The following is a 22,916-nucleotide window of genomic DNA, read 5'->3' on the forward strand; positions in this document are numbered from 1 at the left end:
CAACTGGAATACCCTCTATAAATCATCCAGGACTCTGCCAGAATTGGAGTATCCTCAAAGAATCATCCAGAATACTCTCAAAACAGAAATATCATCTATAAATCACCCAGAACTCCCTCACAACTGAAATACTATCAGAGAATCCTCCACAGTTCCCTCACAACTGAAATATTGTCTGTGAATCATCCAGAATTCTCTCACAACTGAGATATTATCTATAACTATCCAGAATTCCCTCACAACTGAAACAATGTCCATAAATCACATAGAATCCCCTCATAACTAAAATAGAATCAAAGAATTACCCAGAATTCCCTCATAATTGAAATATTCTCTATATATCACCCACAACTCCCTCACAATTGAGATATTATCTATAAACCATCCAGAATTCCCTCACCACTGAAATACTCTCTATAAATCATCCAGAATTCCCTCACAATTAAAAGACCATCCATAAAATATCCAGAATTTCCTCACAAATGAAATATTGTCTATTAATTGTCCAGAATTCTCTTACAACTGAGAATACTCTGTATAAATCACCGAGAACTCTCTCACAACTGAAATACTATCAGAGAATCCTCCACAGTTCCCTCACAACTGAAATATTGTCTGTGAATCATCCAGAATTCTCTCACAAATGAGATATTATCTATAACTATCCAGAATTCCCTCATAATTGAAATACTGTCCATAAATCACATAGAAACCCCTCACAATGGAAAGAGAATCAAAGAATCAGCCAGAATTCCCTCACAACTGAAATATTCTCTATAAATCACCCAGAACTCCCTCACAATTGAGGTATTATCTATACACCATCCAGAATTCCCTCATAACTGAAATATCCTCTATAAACCGTCCAGAATTCCCTCACAACTGAAATATTCTCAAACGATCATCCAGAATTCCCTCACAACTGAAATATCCTCTATAAACCATCCCCAATTCCCTCACAATTGAGATGTTATCTATAAACCATCCAGAATTCCCTCACAACTGAAAAACTCTCTATAAATCATCCAGAGTTCCCTCACAACTGAAATATTGTCTATGAATCATCCAGAATTCTCTCACAACTGAGGTATTATCTATAAGCTATCCAGAATTCCCTCATAACTGAAATATTGTCCATAAACCACCCAGAATTCCCTCATAACTGAAATATTGTCCATAAATCACATAGAATCCCCTCACAACTAAAATAGAATCAAAGAATCACCCAGAATTCCCTCATAACTGAAATATTCTCTATAAATCACCCAGAACTCCCTCATAATTGAGATATTATCTATAAACCATCCAGAATTCCCTCACCACTGAAATATCCTCAAATGATCATCCAGAATTCCCTCACTATTGAAATATCATCTATAAACCATCCAGAATTCCCTCACAACTGAAATACCCTCAATGAATCACTCAGAATTCCCTCACAACTGAAATATCCTCTATAAATCATCCCCAATTCCCTCACAATTGAGATATCATCTATAAACCATCCAGAATTCCCTCACAATTGAAATATCCTCAATGAATCACTCAGAATTCCCTCACAACTGAAATATCCTCTATAAATCATCCCCAATTCCCTCACAATTGAGATATCATCTATAAACCATCCAGAATTCCCTCACAACTGAAATATCCTCAAATGATCATCCAGAATTCCCTCACAACTGAAATATCCTCTATAAATCATCCCCAATTCCCTCACAATTGAGATATCATCTATAAACCATCCCCAATTCCCTCATAACTGAAATATCCTCAAATGATCATCCAGAATTCCCTCACAACTGAAATATCCTCTATAAATCATCCCCAATTCCCTCACAATTGAGATATCATCTATAAACCATCCAGAATTCCCTCACAATTGAAATATCCTCAATGAATCATTCAGAATTCCCTCACAACTGAAATATCCTCAAATGATCATCCAGAATTCCCTCGCAACTGAAATATCCTCTATAAATCATCCCCAATTCCCTCACAATTGAGATATCATCTATAAACCATCCAGAATTCCCTCACAACTGAAATATCCTCAAATGATCATCCAGAATTCCCTCACCATTGAAATATCCTCTATAAACCACCCAGAATTCCCTCACAGCTGAAACACCGTTTCTGAATCACCCTGGAGTCCCTCACAGTGGAGAATCTAAAACCCTAAGAACCCAGACCTTGGATCACAGCGCTTAATTCAAGGAGTTTTTTTAGGAACTGCCCCTGTCCAAGGCATTTGGGCAGGGCAGCACCAAACCTCACCCCATTTTGAGGAGTTCTGGCCCACAGGTTTGGAGGAGACGGAGCCTGCGGGCCTGCTAAGGAGCTTCCCTCTCCGGGGCTCTAAAAACTTCCCAAAAACCCGAGGAGCTGGGAGTTCATCCCCTCACCGCTAAGGCACAGTTTCACCCCGCCCAACTTTCCAGGGATTTCACTTCCCTCTGTCTTTTTACTCTGTTTATCCCACTTTTCCTCCCCTAACCCCATACCACAAGTGAGGAAACCCATCCTGGCAGGGAAGGAGGCGCCGAATTCCCACTTTGCAGTGCTAAAACAGGCCTTAAACCACCAGGAGGAGGGGCAGGCCTCCCTCAGGAGGCAGAGAAAACCCCGGGGCTGGGAATTCCCTCAGGGAGCTGGCGGCTCCCAACTCACTGCGTGCGCAGGGTGAAGGCGGCGCTGGTGATGGAGGTGGGCAGGTTAAGGCCTTTGGTGATCTCCCTCCAGATCTTCTTGTTGATGATCTCCACCAGCCCGCCCTTCTCGGTCACCAGCTTGTAGAGCATGTAGAGATCCAGGATCTGCTTGGCCATGATGGGGATCCGGTTGATGGGGGTTCCTGGCGGGGAGGAAGAAAAGGGAGCACGGAGAGGATGGAGTCAGGGAGGGGAGGAGGCCCGAGCTTGGGGGGATCCATCCCTCTCCCGACAGGAAATTCAGGGAATTTGCAGCCTGGCTCCAGGCCTCTCTGGGGGTGAGTGAATGAGGCGGGGAAGAGCGGCCACAGGGCACGGCCTTTCCGTGGAAAACCCTTTCCTGTGGGCGAAGGGAATGACCAGACCAATAAAAACCCGCAGCTCCTGGAATAGAAAGAGGGGAAGTTGGGACTATTGAATGCGAGGCACAAAGGAATCGGTTTTATGAGCTCAGGGTTGGTTAAAATCCTTGGATAAAAAAATCCTGGCTGCTCTCCCTCATCCCCCAGGACGTGCCTGGGAACAGCAGAACCAAGGGAATCAGCGCTGGAGAACATCTCTCCCCCCACGGAGACACAATTCCATCCTCCCTCACGCTTGGAACAACCTGGAGAGGTAAATAAAGGCTGCTCCTTCCACAGAGCTTCCAGCCTCCCACTCCTTTTCCCTGAACAATTCCCTGATGAGGCCACGGCAGCTCTGAGCATCCCGAAGCCAGGTCCTGCTCCGTTCTGTTGTACTTCGGGTTAACACGGAACAAAATCCGATTTTAAACCTGCCAGCACCCTTTTGGCAGCTCCTGAGAGCGCTAACACCCAAACTACGGAGATTTGGGCACGGAGAGGAAGAAGGAATTAGGAAAGCTGAAGTGGCAGAGCTTTTATCTGCCGCGGATCAAAGGGCCGCCCAGCGCAGGGCAGCATCCTGTCCCCACAATGGGCAGCCCCAGCCTGGCAGGAAGGCTCGGGAAGGGACAATTGTGGAATCCCCAGGCCCCAGGGGAGGCTGGTGCCACTGCTGGCAGCCCCACAACGCCCCATTTATGGCCCTTATAAACGGGTTTATTCCGTGCCATGAAAGGAGCCCGGCCCTGCAGATGTCCTCGCCAGAGACATCCAAGGGGGATATTTTTTTTTTTTTCCCCCCCTGTCTTTTCTTTGGGAAGCTTGTCATGGGTTATTAGCTCGTGGTGCCAATTCCCGCAGGTTAACGAGATGCTGGATGAAACAGCCTGGTTTTTGCAGCTTCAAAGGGCTGAAAACCCCACGGATTCAAAGCGTTCAGGAGCAGTTTGATCGGGTTTGTATCAATTTCTACCAATCCCCTTCCCGCATTTCAGGGGCACACATCCCTCAGGGAGCACAGAGGGAATTCCAAACCCTCCAAACCCTCTGCGGCTCGAGAAAAATCCTCGATTTGCTCAGTTTTTTTATTTCTAAGCCTCCATTTTGTCTCGGGGTGTTGGGAGCAGGGATCCACGGAGCACTGGGAATCAGGGAATGATCAAGTTACCTCGAGCTGTCACTCATCACCTGAGTCACACCCATGGGGAAAACAGGGAAATGTTTTCTTCCCAAGCCCCGAGGAACACCCAGGACACCCCCAAATTCCCCTTCCCTCATTAATTAGTGAGAGCAGCAAAGCCTTTGCTCGGCTGGGGCAGGATGAAGCCACCCGAGTTTCCCCAATCCAATTTGAGGAATAGCATTAACTTGTCCAGCAGGGACTTTCATCCAGCTCTCATCCAGATGGAGAGTGAAAGGGAAGAGCCATGGATAAAGCCCTCAGCAACCCAGCTGCTCACACAGGAACTATTAACAAACTCCTGCTTTTCAACACCCTGCCTTTCCCCCAGACACACGTCCACCCTTCTCCAGGTTTCCCCAGCTGGGAAAATACACAAATTCTTAACTCAGGTACTCGTGTGAGGGGCACAAACGTCACCTGCATCAGTGGGGAATAAAGGCTGAAGCATTTCCAGGGAGCTGCTCCCAGCTGGAGCAGGAGCAGCGATGGGGTCTGACCTCCCTGCATCACCTCAGCACCCTCCGGACACCCTCTCTCCCTTGGCTTTGCTTTTAAACAGGACCAAAGTGCCCCAAAATTTCATTTATAAACCCAGCTAAACCGAGGTTTAGACAGAAACGCACATTCATCAACTCGGCTAAACAGGGATTTACATAGAAACACGCGTTTATAAACTCAGCTACGCGTGTTTACACAGAGAACGTAAATTTATCCGCTGAGATAAATTTATCCACTCGAGTTTGCTTTTCGCCCCCCCGCCTCTCTGTGTAAAATTTCTCTGTACAGCCGAGAAACTTTACAGCAGGGCCAGAACTGCTCCCGGGAGCTGGAATAATTCCATTTTCCATGCGTTCCTTCAGCGCTGCCCCAACATCCAGCAGAGAGCGAGCTGCGGTCCGGCCCCGGTGAATCCCCGGTGTTTTCCAGAGGGATGTGGAGCCCTCTCCTCCCCCAGCCCTGCCCGGGGAAGGCGATAAAGGAAGGGTTTTATTGGAAACCCCCAGCGCTGCGACAGGAAAGGCTGAAAGCCGAGAGCGCGGCGGATCCTGTCCCGGGCAGGGCTGTCAGGGGCCATGATGGATTACTGTCATCTGGCAGCGCCAGGATTAATGATCCCGGGGTCAGGGGGCAGAATTCCAGAGGGAAAGGTCAGCAGCCGGGGGCACGGCACAAGACTTGTTGCCTTTTGATGGCAAACTCGTTTTACTGTACTTCCAAGCCTCCCGCCCCGAGCCCTGCCCGGCTCCAGAGGCAGGGGAGGATCCTCCTCTCCCAGCTTCCCTGGAAAACAACCTTTCCTGCCTTTCAGCACAACCCAGCTCCGTAACTCGGCTCATCCCAGCCCAACGAGGAGTCTGCTCCCAGACTGGAGAAGGGAGGGCGCAGAGATGATAAAAAGAGGGAAGCAGAGTCACCCCACGGCCCTCGGGCTCCGGGTTCTCTGAGGAGAAAGGCAGGCACGATCCGGGTTTCTGGAACGAAGGGTTTCCCTGGAGGAAGGCTGGCTGGAGCCATAAACATCTCTGGCCTTTGAGGGAATGTCTCCCCTCCCAAAGCCCCCCCTGTTCCAGGCAGACGGATCGGGAGCCTCGGGGTCCTACCCAGAGAGACCTCAGCGTCCCCTCTGCCCCACGCCCGGAAAATCTGACGGATTTGCAGCCTCCTGAAGGGGCTGAGGGAGGCGTGAGGCCCAGGAAAGCCTGGAATGGTTGGGTTTACACCCAGGAAGCAGCTCCTGGAGAAGGGGGTTTGGCTGGTTTGGATTAACTTTGGACCGTCCCCTCTCTCCCTCCTGTCCAACACCATCCCAGGGCTTTGTTCTCCCCCTCTCCACCCTCCCCTGGCCAAACCTGGGAGTCAGACCTCAACCTCTGAGCCAGATTTGAGGGAATTGGAGGGGTTTGCTTGGCCTCCGCGCTGGAGACTCCCTGCCACACAGGGATTTCCAGCAGCCTGAGCCACGGCTCGTCCTGCACAAAGAGCACTTAATCACACCCAGCCCGCAGCTCTGCTCTCCCAATCACCTCCCACCTTCCCTATCCAATTTCCCCGCACAAGTGTCCATTTTACAGCGAGGAACAAAGGAGGTGAGAACCCCGAGTGTTTGCTCAGCAGAGCGACGTTGAAATCCTGCTCTGGAGTGCAAGACAGGCACGGAAAAGACGTTTTTTAAGCCACAACCTGCAGCAGGTAAATAAAAAGCCGCTCTTCCCACTCCAAACGTGTTCAGAGGAGATGCTGTATCAGGCAGCCAGAAGGAACAGGTTTTCCACAGGAAACTGGGAAAGTCCACAGTGATTTGAAATAATATTGAGCCAGATCTCAACAAGAACAGAAATTCATGTTTCCTTGAAGGGAGGCACGGTAATTCCGTGGGGTGTGTGAATTCCTGGCTGAACAGAGGGAAAATTCATTTTACAGCACCAAATCAACTCGACCCCGGCGCTGTCTCAGCTCCTGGTTTGCCCAGATCCCTCTCCAAGGACAAATCCTGGCTGGTTTGGGGGTTCAGCCTGCGGTTCATGGGGTTTGGCTCTCCTGAGGTGGGATAAAAAGGAACAGAGAGCTGTAATCCCTGATCCTGCCCTAAATCCCATAGAGAGCTGCAATCCCTGGAACAGGGATCCCATGGAGAGCTACAATCCCTGATCCTGCCCTGGAACAGGGATCCCATGGAGAGCTGCAATCCCTGATTCTGCCCTGGAACAGGGATCCCATGGAGAACTGTAATCCCTGGAACAGGGATCCCATGGAGAACTGCAATCCCTGGAACAGGGATCCCATGGAGAGCTGCAATCCCTGGAACAGGGATCCCATGGAGAGCTGCAATCCCTGGAACAGGGATCCCATGGAGAACTGCAATCCCTGGAACAGGGATCCCATGGAGAACTGCAATCCCTGGAACAGGGATCCCATGGAGAGCTGCAATCCCTGGAACAGGGATCCCATGGAGAGCTGCAATCCCTGGAACAGGGAACCCATGGAGAGCTGCAATCCCTGGAACAGGGAACCCATGGAGAGCTGCAATCCCTGGAACAGGGAACCCATGGAGAGCTGCAATCCCTGGAACAGGGAACCCATGGAGAGCTGCAATCCCTGGAACAGGGATCCCATGGAGAGCTGCAATCCCTGGAACAGGGATCCCATGGAGAGCTGCAATCCCTGGAACCAGGATCCCATGGAGAGCTGCAATCCCTGGAACAGGGATCCCATGGAGAGCTGCAATCCCTGGAACAGGGATCCCATGGAGAGCTGCAATCCCTGGAACAGGGATCCCATGGAGAGCTGCAACCCCTGGAACAGGAATCCCATGGAGAGCTGCAACCCCTGGAACAGGAATCCCATGGAGAGCTGCAATCCCTGGAACAGGGATCCCATGGAGAGCTGTAATCCCTGATCCTGCCCTGGGACAGGGATCCCACGAAGAGCTGAAATCCCCAGAAAAGGGATCCCATGGAGAGCTGCAATCCCTGATCCTGCCCTCGAACAGGGATCCCATGGAGAGCCACAATCCCTCATCCTAGAGATCCCATGGAGAGCTGCAATCCCTGGAACAGGGATCCCATGGAGAGCTGCAGTCCTTGGAACCAGGATCCCATGGAGAGCTGTAATCCCTGATCCTGCCCTGGAACCAGGATCCCATGGAGAGCTGCAATCCCTGGAACCAGGATCCCATGGAGAGCTGCAATCCCTGGAACAGGGATCCCATGGAGAGCTGCAATCCCTGGAACAGGGATCCCATGGAGAGCTGTAATCCCTGATCCTGCCCTGGAACAGGAATCCCATGGAGAGCTGCAGTCCCTGGAACAGGGATCCCATGGAGAGCTGCAGTCCTTGGAACCAGGATCCCATGGAGAGCTGTAATCCCTGATCCTGCCCTGGAACAGGGATCCCATGGAGAGCTGCAATCCCTGGAACAGGGATCCCATGGAGAGCTGCAATCCCCGATCCTGCCCTGGAATGGGGATCCCAAACACCCTTCACCCTGACTAAACCCAAAACAAAGCCCCTCTAATCCAGGACCAGGCAAACTCCTCGCTCTGTTTTCCCATTAATCACTTCCAACGTGATTTTTCTTTGGAGCCAAAACAATATTCCCCTAAACCTCCGTTTCCAGCTGCTTAAAGGGATACTTAATTATTTGAACTCTAATGTTTACTTTCCCAGAAAAGATTTTTTTTTTTTAGATCTTTCCAAAGGGAAGGTTCCAGGCTTTTTCCAAATTAGAGAAAAATATTCTCCTGTCTGCCTGCAAGGAAAGTTTTGTTTTATAAAATAAAGGGGGAGAAAGTTTGGGCTGCATGGGAAGGAGCTGCTGATGACTTCCTCGGAATAATTGGAATTTTCAGCTAAACTACCCCAAAATACCAGCTGATGGATCTGCTGGAGGCTTCTGGCACCTGGCGCTTCAGGTGGATGCGAAGGCATTCCCTGGAGGAGATTTTGGGATGCTGCATCCCCAGAGGAGCTGGATTCACACTGTCTGGAGATCCCACGGGCTGGGCTTTGTGCCTGCTCCCACGAGGAATGGAGAATTCCCTGTCCTGAAAGGCTCCAGCCCCTCAAGAAAGCAGGAATGTAAACCAGGATGGTGGCTCCCTCGACAAATTAGGGGGAAAAATGGTTCTTTCAAATATTTTATGGGAAAACCCTAAAGCAAAACCATCTTTCCCTGCTCTGGGTCTGAACAGGTGCCCAGGGGGACACAATCCCAAGGGTCTGACAGGGAAGACGCTGTTCCTGGCTCTTTGGGACCATCCAAAGGGGGAATGTGCCACTGCAGAGCTGTTCAGGGCAGCACAGGCACCAGAGCAGAGCATGGAATTTCTGCCCACTGACGTCCCATTTGGAGAACATTGCTTAATCCAGAGGCAGAAACACCTCCAGAGGATCCAAGGAGAAAACCTGGAAAGCTCCGGCCAGACAGGGGGAACAAATCCAGGGAATCCTCATTCCATCTCCTCAACCCCAAAACTGCCCACTAAGCAGATCCTTATGCAGCAGGAACTTCAAAACACACCATGGAATGGTTTGGGCTGGAAAGGAGCTGCAGGACCATGGAATGGGCTGGAAAGGACCCTAAAGGACCAGTGGAATGGACTGGGCTGGAAAGGAGCTGCAGGATCATGGAATGGGTTGGAGACGACCCTGCAGGACCATGGAATGGGCTGGAAAGGACCCTGCAGGACCATGGAATGGGCTGGAAAGGACCCTGAAGGAGCATGGAATGGGCTGGAAAGGACCCTGCAGGACCATGGGTTGGGCTGGAAAGGACCCTGAAAGCCCATGGAATGGGCTGGAAAGGACCCTGAAGGAGCATGGAATGGGTTGGGCTGGAAAGGACCCTGAAAGCCCATGGAACGGGTTGGGCTGGAAAGGACCCTGCAGGACCATGGAATGGGCTGGAAGAGACCTTGAAGGACCATCCAGTTCCACGGACAGGGACACCTCCCAGCATCCCAAGCTGTTCCAGCTTGGCCTCGGGCACTTCCCGGGATGGGATAACCCGGGCTGACGCCAAGCCTGGAGGCTCCGAGTGCCAGGGAGGAGGGGAAGGGGCAGCAGGGACACGTGTCCTGCTCTCCCCCAGCACATCCCCGGAACAAACCCCCCCAAGGCCCGTCCCAGCCTCCCTCTCCCGTCCCCTTCCACGGCTCCTGCTGCTCCAGGGCCGTTTTATCGCTCGCAGCTGCGGCTGCTGGGGACATTTGATCCGCCTCAGAGCCGCTTCACGGCTGCCCATTCCCAGGGGCATTCCCAGCCTTTCATCCCTGCGGGCTCCGGGGAAATCTCCCGTTTATCTTTCCCACCGGGCCGGGGCTCGGCGCGGATTCTGATCCCTCAGCTCCTCCTGGACGGCGGCAAATCCCGGTTTTTACAGCGGGGCTGTTTTATTGGCAGAGCTGCTTCCCAGCCCCTCGGACACGAGGTGCAAATTGAGCAGCTCTTCACACGTCCCAGCCAAGAGACACTGGGCTCTTGGGAGAGCAGCTGGATTTGGGGTTTTTTGGGAACAAGGCAGCTCTTCAGACCGGGATTGGGATGTCAGAAACACTGTGCTTTCAGGAAAGGAGCCGGATTTGGGGTTTTTTGGGAACAGGGCAGCTTTGCAGCCTGGGATTGGGATGTTAGAAAACACTGTGCTCTCGGGAGAGCAGCTGCATTTGGGGTTCTTTGGGATCAAGGCAGCTCTGCAGCCTGGGATTGGGATGTTAGAAACACTTTGCCCTCAGGAGAGGAGCTGGATTTGGGGTTTTTTGGGAACAAGGCGGGGTTTTTGGGAACAAGAGGAGCTGGATTTGGGGGTTTTTGGGAACACAGAAACTCTGCAGCCTGGGATTGGGATGTTAGAAACACTGTGCTCTCGGGAGAGGAGCTGGATTTGGGGTTCTTTGGGATCAAGGCAGTTCTGCAGCCTGGGATTGGGATGTTAGAAACACTCTGCTCTCGGGAGAGCAGCCGGATTTGGGGGTTTTTGGGAACACAGCAGCTCTGCAGCCTGGGATGTTTGTCAGCACACGGTGAGAAGCAAAGCCTGAATCCTTATGGATATCCCAGGATAGGCTGAGCAGCTCCCAAAAACCCCCACAATGGGATTTCCACCCACTCCCTGCCACCCAAAACCCTGGGAAGAGCAGGAACAGGAAAAACGGGCGCACAGCTGCAGAAATAACCCTTGCCAGGTGAAAGCATTCCCTTTGCAGGTTGGCACAGCGGCTCGGGGTAAGGAGGGAGGAGAAGTCACCTCCCACAGCTCAACACACACTGCCCAGTTTGCTCAGCTTTCCCAGTTTTCCCACCAACCTGAAGAAACCGGGCCTGCTGAATTCCACAAATCCAAACATTCCCGGCCTCTCTGAGCTCCTCTCCCCCACGGATGCACCACCAGGCAGGAAAACAAGGGAAAACAAGCGCCCAGCTGATGAAAAGCTGCACTCCTCCAGCTGGTGACCGGCTCAGCCCCGGCCCCGGCAGCGTTAATTATCAATAATTAACAGGGAAGAGGAAGGAGGCACCGGAGCAGGGAGCGGATTTTCTCGGCAGGCACCTGGGGGTGTCCCTGGCTGCCAGGCTCAGCCTGCAGCTCGTGGCACTGCCAGTCCCCGCAGCTGGGCTCGGGTCAAGGTTTGCAAGGCGATGAATCCGTCCTGCCCCCGCCTCCGCGCTCCAAAGCCAAAAATTCCAGCAAAAACCCCGAGTTTAACAACTTGGAACTGCTGGAGAGGGAAAATCCACAGGGGAAAATGGCTGTTTTGGATGGATCTGAAGGGGAAGAACCCCAAACTGGCACCCTTGGAAGGACAAGGGGGCACCCCAAACGTTCCGAGGTGCTCGTTTCATCCAACGCCACATTCCAATGCATTTAAATCACCAACAGCCTGCACTGAGAACTGGATTTGGATAACTGACACGCTGGGAATCCCCAGGAAAAGGCTCCTGGGATCTTCAGGGCACGGACAACACCAGCACCGAATCGGAAGGTGAAGAAATTTAAGTGACAGGGTAGATCTTCCCTGTTCTCCTCACCTCCCAAGGGAAATGCGAGTTCCAGGCCTGGATTTGTTCTTTCAGCCTCAGGAGGGAAGATTTTCCCTTTCCTGCCCTGTTTCACTCGTGGAGTTCAAGGAAATGTCACTCACCCCTCTTCTGCATGAAGATGAAGAGGTCATCCAGGAACTCCTTCCGCTCGGGATCGCTGTCCAGTTCGTACAGCTGGGAGGGGAACAAACCAAAATGAGGGCACAATCCACAGGCAGGCAGAAAATAAAGGAATAGCGGCTTCTTCCAGGGTGACAGGAAAGCACAGGCAGAGAGGGGACATGGGGAGAGGCTCCTGAGGGACTCGGTGGCCACGGCTGTGACAGTCTGAGGACCCCTCAGGAACTGGCACCCTAAAGGGAACAGGATTCCCAGAGTTGGAAAAGAGCTCCAAGGTGGTCAAATCCGACCCTGACGTCAGTTAATGGGGCAGAGCAGCGCTGGAAGCCAGCTGGAAGCGGAGGCATGGGAAGGAAGGACAGGGACACCAGCAGAAGGAGGTGACAGTGCTTGGGGACGGATCAGTGGCACCTCTGGGGTCAAACTTCTGCTGCTGTCCCAACTCCCTTCTTCCAGGGATTGTCACCCAGGTGCCAAAGCCCCGGAAGGGGGAGGTGAAAGGACAGAGCTCCCCTGTGTGCCTGGCAGTGCCTCCAAATAAACCAAAAGCCTCCGGAAACGCCAGAAACCAGCCCAGGATCGACCTGCTGCAGGAATGATTTCCACTTGGAGGCTTGAAACGCCCAAACCATGCAAAGGAAGCTCCCCAGGCAGTGAGGGGCTTTGGGGCTGAACTCCTGGGGAGCTCTGGGAAGAGCAGAGCTGCCTTAGTTTAAACTGAACCCCTCCAGCTGCTGTGAGGAGCAGCAAACAAACCACATTCGAATCCACCAGCACGGGATTCCAGAGGGAAAACCTTCTTCTCCCACTTGGGGAAAAACTGGGCTAAAGATTTTAAAGTCTGGTTGCTGATTCTCAGCTCAAACCACATCCCCAGTGCGAGGCAACAAACCAGCCCCAAACTGCAGGACAAAGCCGTTTTCCCAGAAATTCCCTCCAGGGAGGGCTCTGCCATGGATCGGGGGAGAATTCCCCAAATTCCCCCTTCCCAAAGCGCCCGTGCCCGGACAGACCTTGGCAAAGTCTCGGGAGATTTCCCTTCCCCGGCATCCGTCGCCTTCGTCGCTCCAGGTCACGCTGCCGTTCTGGGGAGGGAAAAACAGCAAAGGAGGGAAGGGTTCCCAAGGAAAGGCTCCAGAAGCTCGGAACACGAGGATTTTCAGGCACAATCACCTGGAAAAGCAGCTGCTGGCTTAGCCCGAGGTGACAAGAAAGGTGTGGGTGGGGCGGGTGGGGGGGGTGGAATTTGTGCTTTTTTCACCATTTCCTGGGATCTCTCACGCAAAATGGGAAGGGGAATTTCAGCCCCCAGCCACATTCCTTCCCCTCCTGAAGAGCCGGATGCCAGCTTCTCTGTGGCTCTGCTGGAATGGGATCCGGCACCTACAGAGGTGCTGCTTTGTCTCCCTGTGTCCATCAAAAAAGATCCCAGTGCCCCTGGGGAAGGGTGTCACCTTTCCTTCCTATCCTGCAGGTGACACACCTGGGAGAGCCCTGCCACCCTCCCAGGAAAACCAGGAGCAGAAGGAGGGGAATAATCCCTCTGGAAAGCTGCTTGCCAGCCTAGGTACCCTGACTCCCAGGAGGATGTGGATTTTCCCCGGAGAAATGGAAAGCTCGGCTTTGCTGGATTAAAGCTCGTTAAAAGGATTTCATCTGGTTAGGCCCTATTCCACTTGGGAAATCACCATCCTGCAATGGTCTCCAAGGGCTGGAAACCAGCAGCTCCAGCTGGAAGGAAGGCCAGGATGATCCTGGAATCATTCCAAGCATCCTGGAAGCACCAACTCATTCCATAAAGTCCCACTCCAGTGTGTGCTGGGAAAAGGAAGGAAGAACCCAATCCACCCTGACAAACACACGGAGAGAAAAGGACCCAGCACCCCCTGGCAATTCTGGAGGTGCTCCAGCACTCAAAATAAACCAGGAGCTCCAGCTGGATGGAAAGCCAGGATGATCCCGAAATCAATCCAAGCATCCTCAAAACACCAACTCCATAAAGTCATGCTCCAGTGTATACTGGAAAAAAGAAGAGCCAAATCCACCCTGCCAAACACACAGAGAGAAAAGGTCCCAGCACCCCAGAAGCTCCCCCTGGGAATTCTGGAGGTGCTCCAGCACTCAAACCAGCAGCTCCAGCTGCATGGAAGGCCAGGATTATCCTGGAATCAATCCCAGCATCCTGAAAACACCAACTCTCTAAAGTCCCACTCCAGCACGTGCTGGGAAAAGGAAGGAAGAGCCAAATCCACGCAGCAAATCCACCCTGCTAAATACATGGAGACAAAGGATCCCAGCACCCCCAGAAGCTCCCTCTGGGAATTCTGGAGGTGCTCCAGCACCCCAAATCCTGGGGTCATTCGGCTGTGAGACGCACATTGAATTAGGAAGATGAATAGCTGGGGCACGGCTCCGTGCCCCATCCCAAGGCCTGGAATGAGCTCGCTAATGCCTGCTGATTTGGTTTGAGGCAGTAATTCCTGCTGGAAAGTCAATTACCCGGTGAGCCCCATCGAGTGAGAGATATTTAATGGGGGATTATTGCCACTGCTGCTCCGTCAGCTGTTTGGGGCAGCGGATCTATTCCCAGCCCTCTCCAGGCAGGGATCCGGGGCTGGGTTTGCTCACGGGAGCATCCATCCCCATGTCCTTTCTCCTGGAGCCTCCCTCTCTCCAGCAGAGATCAAACCCACAGGTTTTTGGCTAATTATGGAAGCATCCAGCTGCTCCTAAAGCCCCACTGGCTTCTCACCAAACCTACGGAGCAGAATCAGACACGGTGGAAGGAAAAGGAGGCAGCAGGAATTTCCCGTCCTGGACCTTCCCTACTCCAGGGCTCAGGGATTTGTGAAGGTTCAGCTTTCTGACCCGTTCCTTTGGCTGCTCCCTTTGCACTGGGATGCAAATCCAGAGGGCAGGACTAGCTTCCAGAGGGAATTCTGGTCACGCTGGGAGCTTATTCCACTACATTTGAGGGCAGGGATGAGACAGAAGAGGGGTTAAAGGCGGCAATTCCCTCCCGCCAGTGGGTTTGAACTTGGGACAATTCCCAGGAATAAAACTTTTTAAAGGGCTTAAAGACTCTCGAAAAGTTAAACAGAACACATTTGGCTTGTTCTCTAGGGGAATAAAGAAGGGTGATTAGAGCAGAATGAGCAGAGGACAGGCAGGATAAATCCATCCCACTTCCCACAGCTCCACCCTGGGAGCACCTCCTGGGAAAAGGAGCTTACGGGGAGCTGAAGCCACCAGGGTTTGGCCATCTGGCCACCAAACCAGCAGGGACGGCTCTCACCTGGCGTGACCTGAGCTGAGGGGCTCGGGACAGCCCCAGCACCTCCTCCTGCTGCAGCTGGGAGGGGCTGAGGGGCATTCCCCACTGCCAGGGCACGAGGAGAGGGCTCCGCACCCAGGAGCGGGATGGAGCACGGAACGGCAGCTCGGCAGCAGGGAGCAAAGCTGTGTTTATCCACGGAAAGCTGTACTTATCCATGGAACAGGCCCTTTCCTCAGCTGGGATCCTGAGGGAATATTCTCACCACAACCTCTGGGCCGTGCCGAGGCTGCAACCCCAGAGCCCCAAATATCGGCAGTGATCCCAGCGAAGCACAGGGAAGCCACCAGGAGAGCTCCAGGTGCGCCATGAGATCCTTCCTGCTCAGCAAGAGAGCTCGGGATCCAGCTTCCCTGCCGTTCCTGCTGGGAGAACAACGCTCCTCCTCTGCAGGGAAGGCAGGAGAAGCCAAGAAATCCACACAGGGCATCAACCACAAGGCCTTTGGGGAAGCCAGGCCACCAGAGCCCTCCCCCTGCCACCGACACCTCGGGGGCCGCCCCGTCCCCACTGAAAAGCTTCAGCAGCAATTCTCTCCAGGCCTGTTTTGGGATTACTCCCCAGCCACCTGGAATATCTGATTAGAGGGAGGCTCAGATGTCCAGAGCAATTTTGGTTCCCAACGCCAGGCTGGAGTTAACCCCGAGCAGATGGAGAAAGGAGATGACAAACACTTCCCGTTCTCTCCGGGACAAAAAGACCTTCCAAACCAGAGCAAGCAAAACTCCTGCCACGAAACCCAGGCTCGTTCTGCACCTCCTCACTTCGGACAGAGGTTTTCCAGAGGTTTTAGGCCAGGAATCTGCTGAAACACCCACCTGGGGATGAGGCTGAGGACCCAAGGAAACCCCTCCCCTGCCCCGTGGGTTGAGTCAATGAAAAGGGACGGGGGGCAGCAATTTCAGGATTACCAGGGAATCCACAGAAATTCCTTTTGTGGGCAGAGTTAAGCCTTAGGAAGTGAAACAGATGCTCTCAGAAAGAAAACTGTTGTAGTACAAACGCTGATAAGATCAGGGCTGCTGCCCCGAGCTGCAAGTTCTCAGGCAGGGAGAGCCGAGGGGTAATTACTGCCCACACCAGCTCCCCTGGAATGGGAATCAACCCTTCCCTGCCTTCCTAATAACAGAGCTCAATTCAGCAGCCCCCAGCTTCAAAGGCAGCCCTTGAAAACATTTTAGTGATGTCAGGAATGGCAGGGAGGATGGGGAAGGGAAGGGAAGGAAAGGGCTGAGGTTTAACCGATTAATTCCTTTTTTTTATTGAGTTCCTTTCGCGCGTTCCCGTGAGCAAACAGGAACCTGCTCCCTCACCCTCGAGGAAAAGCCGGGCTCTCCGACTGCCTCCCGCTCCCAAAGGCTCAGAGGGATCAGCCAAAACCCGAGTGCCAAGATTGATTTGGGGTGAGAAGAGGGATTCTCAGTGCCAGCCCGGAGCCGCCGATTTACCCCGGGGCGAGAAAAACACAAGTGCGAGGGAACGACACATTCCAGCTCCTCACACCTCCTGTCTCCAGCCTGAATTCCCGGGAGCTGGCACTGCGGGAGACAAGCTGCCACTACTCCTATAAATAAGTGTGGCACCTGAATAAAGCCCGCAAGGAGCCTGGGGCTCCACTCCCTGCCTCGGGATCCGGCACAGCCTAACTCACCCACGGAATTCTGCAGGTGAGGAGCAATTTCAGGAGATTTCAGGAGAAGCAGCAAGTGGCAAAGGGAGAATTCAAACCTGTGGCTGCAGCAGGGGGAGAAGCAGGTGCGTGCTCCCAGCTGAGAACGAGGAATCTCCTCCCACCGCAGCACAAATGGGAAAATACCCCGAGACACAGGAGAGCACCCGAAAAACCCAGCCATGAAACAATCACAGGGCAGAACCCCCAGCGTGAAATGGCCCTTTTTCCCCTCCATCCTGGATTAAGGGCTCTCTCCCAAGCAATCCCTGCACTCCAGGCAAATACTTCAGGTGATGGAATCCCAGCCGCTCCTTCCCGGGGCCTGCAGCGAAGGCTCGGTAATTATTTTAAGCTGACTTATCTTAATAAACAGCCTGACCCCTGGGAAGGTTTAGGTCAGCGTTTTTCAGCACTGCCTGGTGATTTCTGGGAAGCTGCTCTGAGACATCATCCCCCAAATTCCCGGGGGTACGAGGCACCCCCATGGAAAAGGGCCTGGAAATCTGGGATTTATTCTCGCATTCCCGGTGAAAATGCCGGTGCTGGCGCTGCAGCAGCCTCGGCGGGGCAGTGGGAAGCAGCATCAAGCTCCTGTTTTTCCCTGCTCAGCTCTCCCAAGCAACCTGAGCACCCACGGGACGAGGACTCAGCACCCAGCGAACCCGACACCGGCACCCCTGGAATTAAACCCTCGCTTTTCCCCTTCTCCAGGAGCTGGGATGGGTTTCAGGGCATTCCAGAGGGTTGGAGGAGCAAACAGAGCGACCTCCCCCAAGCAATTCCTCCTCCTGGATAAGCTCCTCCACTCCCTGTGCTGACAAAATTCCCCGTCATTCCAAAATTCAGCTCATTCCCGTGAGCTGAGCCAGCTCTTCTTGCCCACAGCCTCGGTCCTACAATTATTTCCTGGGAAGGGACAGAAGTGGCTTCGTTTTCCTGGCGGCTCCCAGATTTCTGCCATCTCCATGTCCCGGCCAATCCCTGCCTCACAATTCCAAGGGAATTTTCCAAGGCTTTTCCCCAGGGCTTCCAGAAGAACAAGAGACCCTTGAGGGAAGGAATGAAGTGATTTTTTCCCCCCATTTCCAGGAGCGTTCTGCAGCCCAGGAATGCTCTCCGAGCAGGGCACAGCACTGGTAAAAGAAGCTAAAAAAGACTAACCCAGGAATAATTTTGGAAACAAACTGGAGAATCTGTTTCATCCTGGATTTCCTGCCCACTAAAGACAGAGCAAAGGAAAGAGCTCATGCCTTTAAAATATGCCTGGATGTTAGAGATTCCAAGGAGCTCAGTGGCCAGCCCGCAGCTCCCCACCCAGTTCTCTCCTTTTCCTGCTATGCCAGGCTGCCCTGGTTTTATTTCCCAGCTCTGAACTGGGAATCAGCAGCTCCACTGGACCCCAACCATGGATCCAAGCCACTCCACCTCCAGCGGCTGTGCCAGGGGCCAAAACTCCGGCACAACAGGGGGATCTGCCCTTTCCCTGCCACGTTTTCCCGCTGTTTTCCAGAGCACAGCCCTGCTACTCCTTCATAACCCACTCCTGAACCTGGTGTCCATGGGTTCCCCCCATTCCTGCCTCTCCCAGCAGATCACACGGCAGCAGAAGTGCTTTTATTGGAGTTTTTCCTGCCGAAGCCTTGGCCGCTTGGTGCTACCAGACGAAAGCGGCCTGAACCAGACTGAGCTGTGACCTCCCAAAGCACATCCTGCCAACCGTGGAGCGATGTTTAATTCCACCTTTTCCCCTCTTCCACGCGGGCCAGGCCCAGCCCTGGCTGGATTCAGGGCCGCTGGCCTGGCCGGACTGACCAGTGAGATCTGCAGGGCTGGGCACGGAACAAAACCAGCCCCGGACTCAGCCCGGCTCGTTCGGCTTTGTAAAGAAAGAGATCCCTTAAGACCCGAGCCCTGCCTCCTCTTCCCCACCCCAGCCCTGACAGAGGAAGTTTTCACCACTCCCATCCAGTAAATTCCGAGGCAATGGCCCCTGACGGACAAACCCACCTCATTTCCCTGCGGGAGCTTGAGCAACTCCCTCTCCTCCGCCCAGCCCCGAGGAAAACCAGCAGCAAGCGCCTGCCCTGGGTGTTTCACAGCCCCAGGGCCGTGCCCTGAGCAGCTGGGGCTGGGAACACCCACCTGCTCCGCGGGGACAGACCCCAACCATCCGCTGAAATTCCCACCTACAACAAAGGAAACGGTTCCACCATCCCCTGGCACCCGGCTACAGGGAGTGGAAGGTGGAATTAACCTCCCACAAGCTGCCTCCTTCCTTCCTTCCTTTTCCCTTTTCTTTCTTTCCTTCCCTCCCTGCTTCCCGCACACGGAATATGAAGCGGCTCTGACTCCCAGGATCAGGGCACATCCTCCCCTGCCCACGCCAGCGCTCACAAGTTCACAGTTCCAGGACCCCAGAGGCCTGACAAGAAATAACTCTGGCGAGGCGTTAGCAGGGAGGTGTCCGCATCTAAAAACGAGCGAACCGCCGCGATTTTCCCAAAATCCCGCCCCACAAAGGCTCCCAGGGAGCTGGAGCTCCTCTATCCCGAGCTGGAAATCCATAAAGCCGAGCTCTTGTGGAATCCCTTTACAGAAGAGAGCACGCCAGGGAAGCGTCGCCTCCCAAAGCGCTCCCCAGCGCCTGTGAGGATGAAGAGATGGAAAAGGCGTTTTTTTGGGAGCAGGGAACGCTGGCACTGACCTGTTTGAGCTGCTCGTCCAGGCGCCAGCCGGGGCGCCCCGCCGGGGCCCCGGAATGCTTGGCAGAGTCCTTGCCCTGCTCCTCCTTGCCCTGCTGGGCGCCCCGCGGGGCCGGCAAGGGGCTGGAGGCACAGGCCACTCTTTGGTTGGGATGGGCGGCTTTGGGAGCGCGGAAATACTCGAGGGCAGAGCAGCTTTCCCGGCCGGGCGCCTCGGCGCCGTCCTCCGGCTCGGCGCCGTCTTCCTCGTCCTCCTCTTCATCCTCCTCCTCCTCCTCCTCCTCGTCCTCCTCGTCCTCAGAGTTCCTGCCGCTCTGCTCCGAGGGCCGTGTGGCCGCGGCGGGGCTGGCTCTGGCGGCAGGGACGGCGGGTGACACCCCCGGGGAGCGCCCGGCCGGGCCGGCGCGGGGCTGGGCAGGGAACGGCGGCGTCGGGAACGGCACCTGCGGCTCGCGGCGGCGATCCATGGCCACGGCCGGCTGCTGCTGCTGCTGCTGCTGCTGCTGCTGCTTCTGCAGCTGCTCCACCACCGCCTGCAGCTTCATCCCGCCGTGCGCATGGCTGGCAGCCCCGGCGGGAGTCGCGCAGGATCTGCCGGGGAGACAAACGGTGCTGAGAGAGAGCGCCCAGCGCTTTCATCTTTTTCCCCAGGAAGGGGATGGACAGAGCGCAAAGCCGGGGCTCTTTCCTGTGCAGGAGACCGTGAAACAATCAGCTCCGCGTTTAACAGCCTCGGGCTCCGGCCCCCATTCAATTTTCAGACTGTTTAATTGTGTTTTCGAGCCGGGAGCTCGCTCCACTCCGCTCTGCCCCGAAGACGCTGTCCCGAAACGCCTTTGTGCAGGCACAAGCCTTCCACGCTTCCTAAATTACTGCTGTCGGAAGGTCAGGTTTGGGATTTGGTGCTCCTGGAATACTGCCTTAAAAGGAGATGGCCAGGATGGAGCTGCACCGTATTGATATATTAAAAAAACCCCCACCATACACCCGTGGCAGGCAGGGATTTGTCACACGGGGCTATCCCTAAATTCTTCTGTGCTCTCACTCCGTGGCTAAATCCCTGCCTCTCCATTAAAAAAAAAAAAAAAAATTAAAAATAAATAAAATAACGACAATAAATAAATTTAGGCATCGTTTTTCCCCAGGGAGATGGAGATGGGAGCACAGCAAAGCCTCGAGATCCTGGAGTTCCCAGCGCATCCCAAGCCCCGTCCGTGCCCTCCCTTCCAGCCTGAGGAGCCCGGGAGCTTTCCCAGCTCTCCATTTTTGACTTGCTGAGCCAGCACTTGAGCAAAGCCCAACGGAACAGCCCCCGGCTGGAAGCAGAGCTCGGGATAAACCCTGGAAAAGCGACGGCGCCGTTCGTCCCCGGCCGCGGCTTGGACTTTGTGTCCCCCACCCGCCGGCCCTGCTGGCACGGACTGTCCTCCTCGGGGGGGAAAAGGCGATCAAACACATCCCACCTCGGGCTCGGGGGTGTCAAAACACGGCCAGCTCGGGGAAACAAAGGAAAAGCCAACTGCGAACGAGCCCCGAGCTCCTGCTACCTCCCCGCCCCGCCTGGGAGAAACGGGATCTTTACGGGGAAAAGCGCTGGAGAACAGGCAGGATTCTGCTCTAAAACAACTCAGCACCTACCAGGCTGCAGGATTCCGAGGGCAAGACAACTTCCAGGATCCCAGAGCATCCCTAGCTGGATGTGCTGCCTGCCAAACTCATTTTCCCCTTCTGTCTCTCCTCCCTGGCTTTGCCCAGCTCTTTTTTTCCCCGTGCAAACTCTTCCTCGGGGGAGCAGCCCGGCCCCAAAACAGCCGAGCCCGGGCGCCGAAGGAGCCGGGAGCAGCAGAGCAAACACGGCTCAGGTGCGGCAGCAACACCCAGGAATGCGGCACAACGCCGGGGCAGGGCAGGGCAGGAACCCCCGGGAGAACCGGGACCCGGGCACAGCCAGCGCTCCCCGAGCAAACCCCGCTGCCGGCGGGGCGCGGGCAGCGACTTTTGGGGCAGAAAGGAGGCGATTCGCTCACGCCGAACCGCGGCACCGGCGCTGAGGTGACAAGCGGCACGGGGATCAAGCCCCGGGAGCGGCGCGGGCTCTCGGAGCCGCCCCACGCCCTCAGCGCGGATGTTTGCTCGCTTTCGCTGCCTCTGCCCCGCTTTCCGCGCCCCTCCCTCACTTTCAGCCTCCCCCCGGTGCCCTCTGCCGTCTCTCCCCCGCTTTTTGTGCCTCTTCCCCCGCGCAGGCAGGGCAGGGACCGAGCTTCCCCACCCGCGGCGGGGCTTTAACCCCCTGCGCGAGCCCTTTCCACCCACAGCCCCTTCAATTCCAGTTTTTAGCCGGCTTCACTCGGAAGCAGCGCTCGCGAAGAGCTTTTCCCGGCGAGATCCACCTGGAAGAGTTAAAGCCGGACCGAGCAGCACCGAGGGCTGCGGGGGCCGGTGATTAGTTCGTTGATTAAAGCCCGTTTCAGCGCGGAGCCCGCCTCAGCAGGAATGCCCCCGGGCTCCGTCCCTCCCCTCAGGCGGAAATACCGAGGGGCCCGAACCGCCCCCCCTCAGCGCCGCTCCGCCCCCGCCGCGGTTTCCTCCGTTACCTCCCGTTACGGATCTCGCCGGCCCGTGCGCGGCCGCCGCGGCTCCTCCTTCCTCTCCTTCCTTTCCCTTCCTTCCCTTCCCTTTCCCTTCCTCCTTCCCCTCCTTCCCCCCTCCCGCCCCTTCCTCGCCCGGCCGGAAGCCCCGGAAGCGCCCGCGCCGCTTCCGGGAACGGCGGAGGGGAGGGAAGTACCAGCCAATCAGAGAGCGCTCCGCCGGGACGGCTTCCGGTTCCGGTTGGTATAAAAAGCGCGCGCGGGGCGCGGGCCTGCCAGTCGCAGAGGAGGCGGCGTCGGGGGCTGAGGAAGCGCGTGAGGGTGAGTGGGGCCCTGGGCATCCCCGGCGCCGAGCAGGACAGCGAGGGCGGCGTTTAGGGGTCCCTCTGTGTCTGTTTCGGCATTGAGGCGTGGCTTAGGGGTCCCTTGGAGAGGGGGTGAGGGTCTCATCCTGCCTGTTCAAGCTCTGAGGGTGGGCTTAGGGGGCTTCCTTGTTTCCCTTTGGCCCTCTAGTGTGGAGTTAGGGGCCTTTCGGGGGGCTTTCTGGGTATGTTTGCGGTTTCGCGGGCGGCGGGGATGGAATTTAGGGTTCTGTTTCTTGGGGGAGGGGTTAGGGTCCCTTCATGTCTGTTTAGGCCCTCAGACGCGGCTTAGGGCCCCCTCCATGTCTCTTTGGGTCCCCCGATGAATATTTGGCCAGTTAGGGGAGGGTTAGGGGTACCC

The 22,916-nt window shown here is 54.9% G+C and overlaps 2 protein-coding genes across 4 annotated transcripts in view; one reads left to right on the plus strand and one right to left on the minus strand.

Annotated features, from left to right (window-relative positions):
• ARID3B (AT-rich interaction domain 3B) overlaps window positions 1-22,276 on the minus strand; it is a 30,495-nt gene extending 8,219 nt beyond the window's left edge. Inside the window, exons 1-5 of one of the 3 annotated variants that reach the window (XM_040076870.1) lie at window positions 22,200-22,276; window positions 19,608-20,196; window positions 12,911-12,982; window positions 11,879-11,951; window positions 2,671-2,854 (exon numbers count right to left, since the gene is read on the minus strand). In XM_040076870.1, the coding sequence (XP_039932804.1) occupies window positions 2,671-2,854; window positions 11,879-11,951; window positions 12,911-12,982; window positions 19,608-20,150 (872 nt within the window). In that variant the 5' untranslated portion in view covers window positions 20,151-20,196; window positions 22,200-22,276. Of the gene's footprint in view, window positions 1-2,670; window positions 2,855-11,878; window positions 11,952-12,910; window positions 12,983-19,607; window positions 20,197-21,243; window positions 21,408-21,995 lie in introns of those variants that run through there. The other 2 variants (XM_040076872.2, XM_040076871.2) reach the window with 2 other exon arrangements.
• Window positions 22,277-22,417: 141 nt separating this feature from the next.
• Window positions 22,418-22,916, plus strand: part of LOC120758534 (actin, cytoplasmic type 5) — a 2,569-nt gene continuing 2,070 nt past the window's right edge. The window contains exon 1 of the mRNA XM_040076873.2: window positions 22,418-22,514. The gene's annotated coding sequence lies outside the window, so the exon portion shown is untranslated. The remainder of the gene's footprint in view (window positions 22,515-22,916) is intronic.

Source organism: Hirundo rustica, chromosome 13 (assembly GCF_015227805.2).
Source record: "Hirundo rustica isolate bHirRus1 chromosome 13, bHirRus1.pri.v3, whole genome shotgun sequence".
NCBI classification, from domain to species: domain Eukaryota; kingdom Metazoa; phylum Chordata; class Aves; order Passeriformes; family Hirundinidae; genus Hirundo; species Hirundo rustica.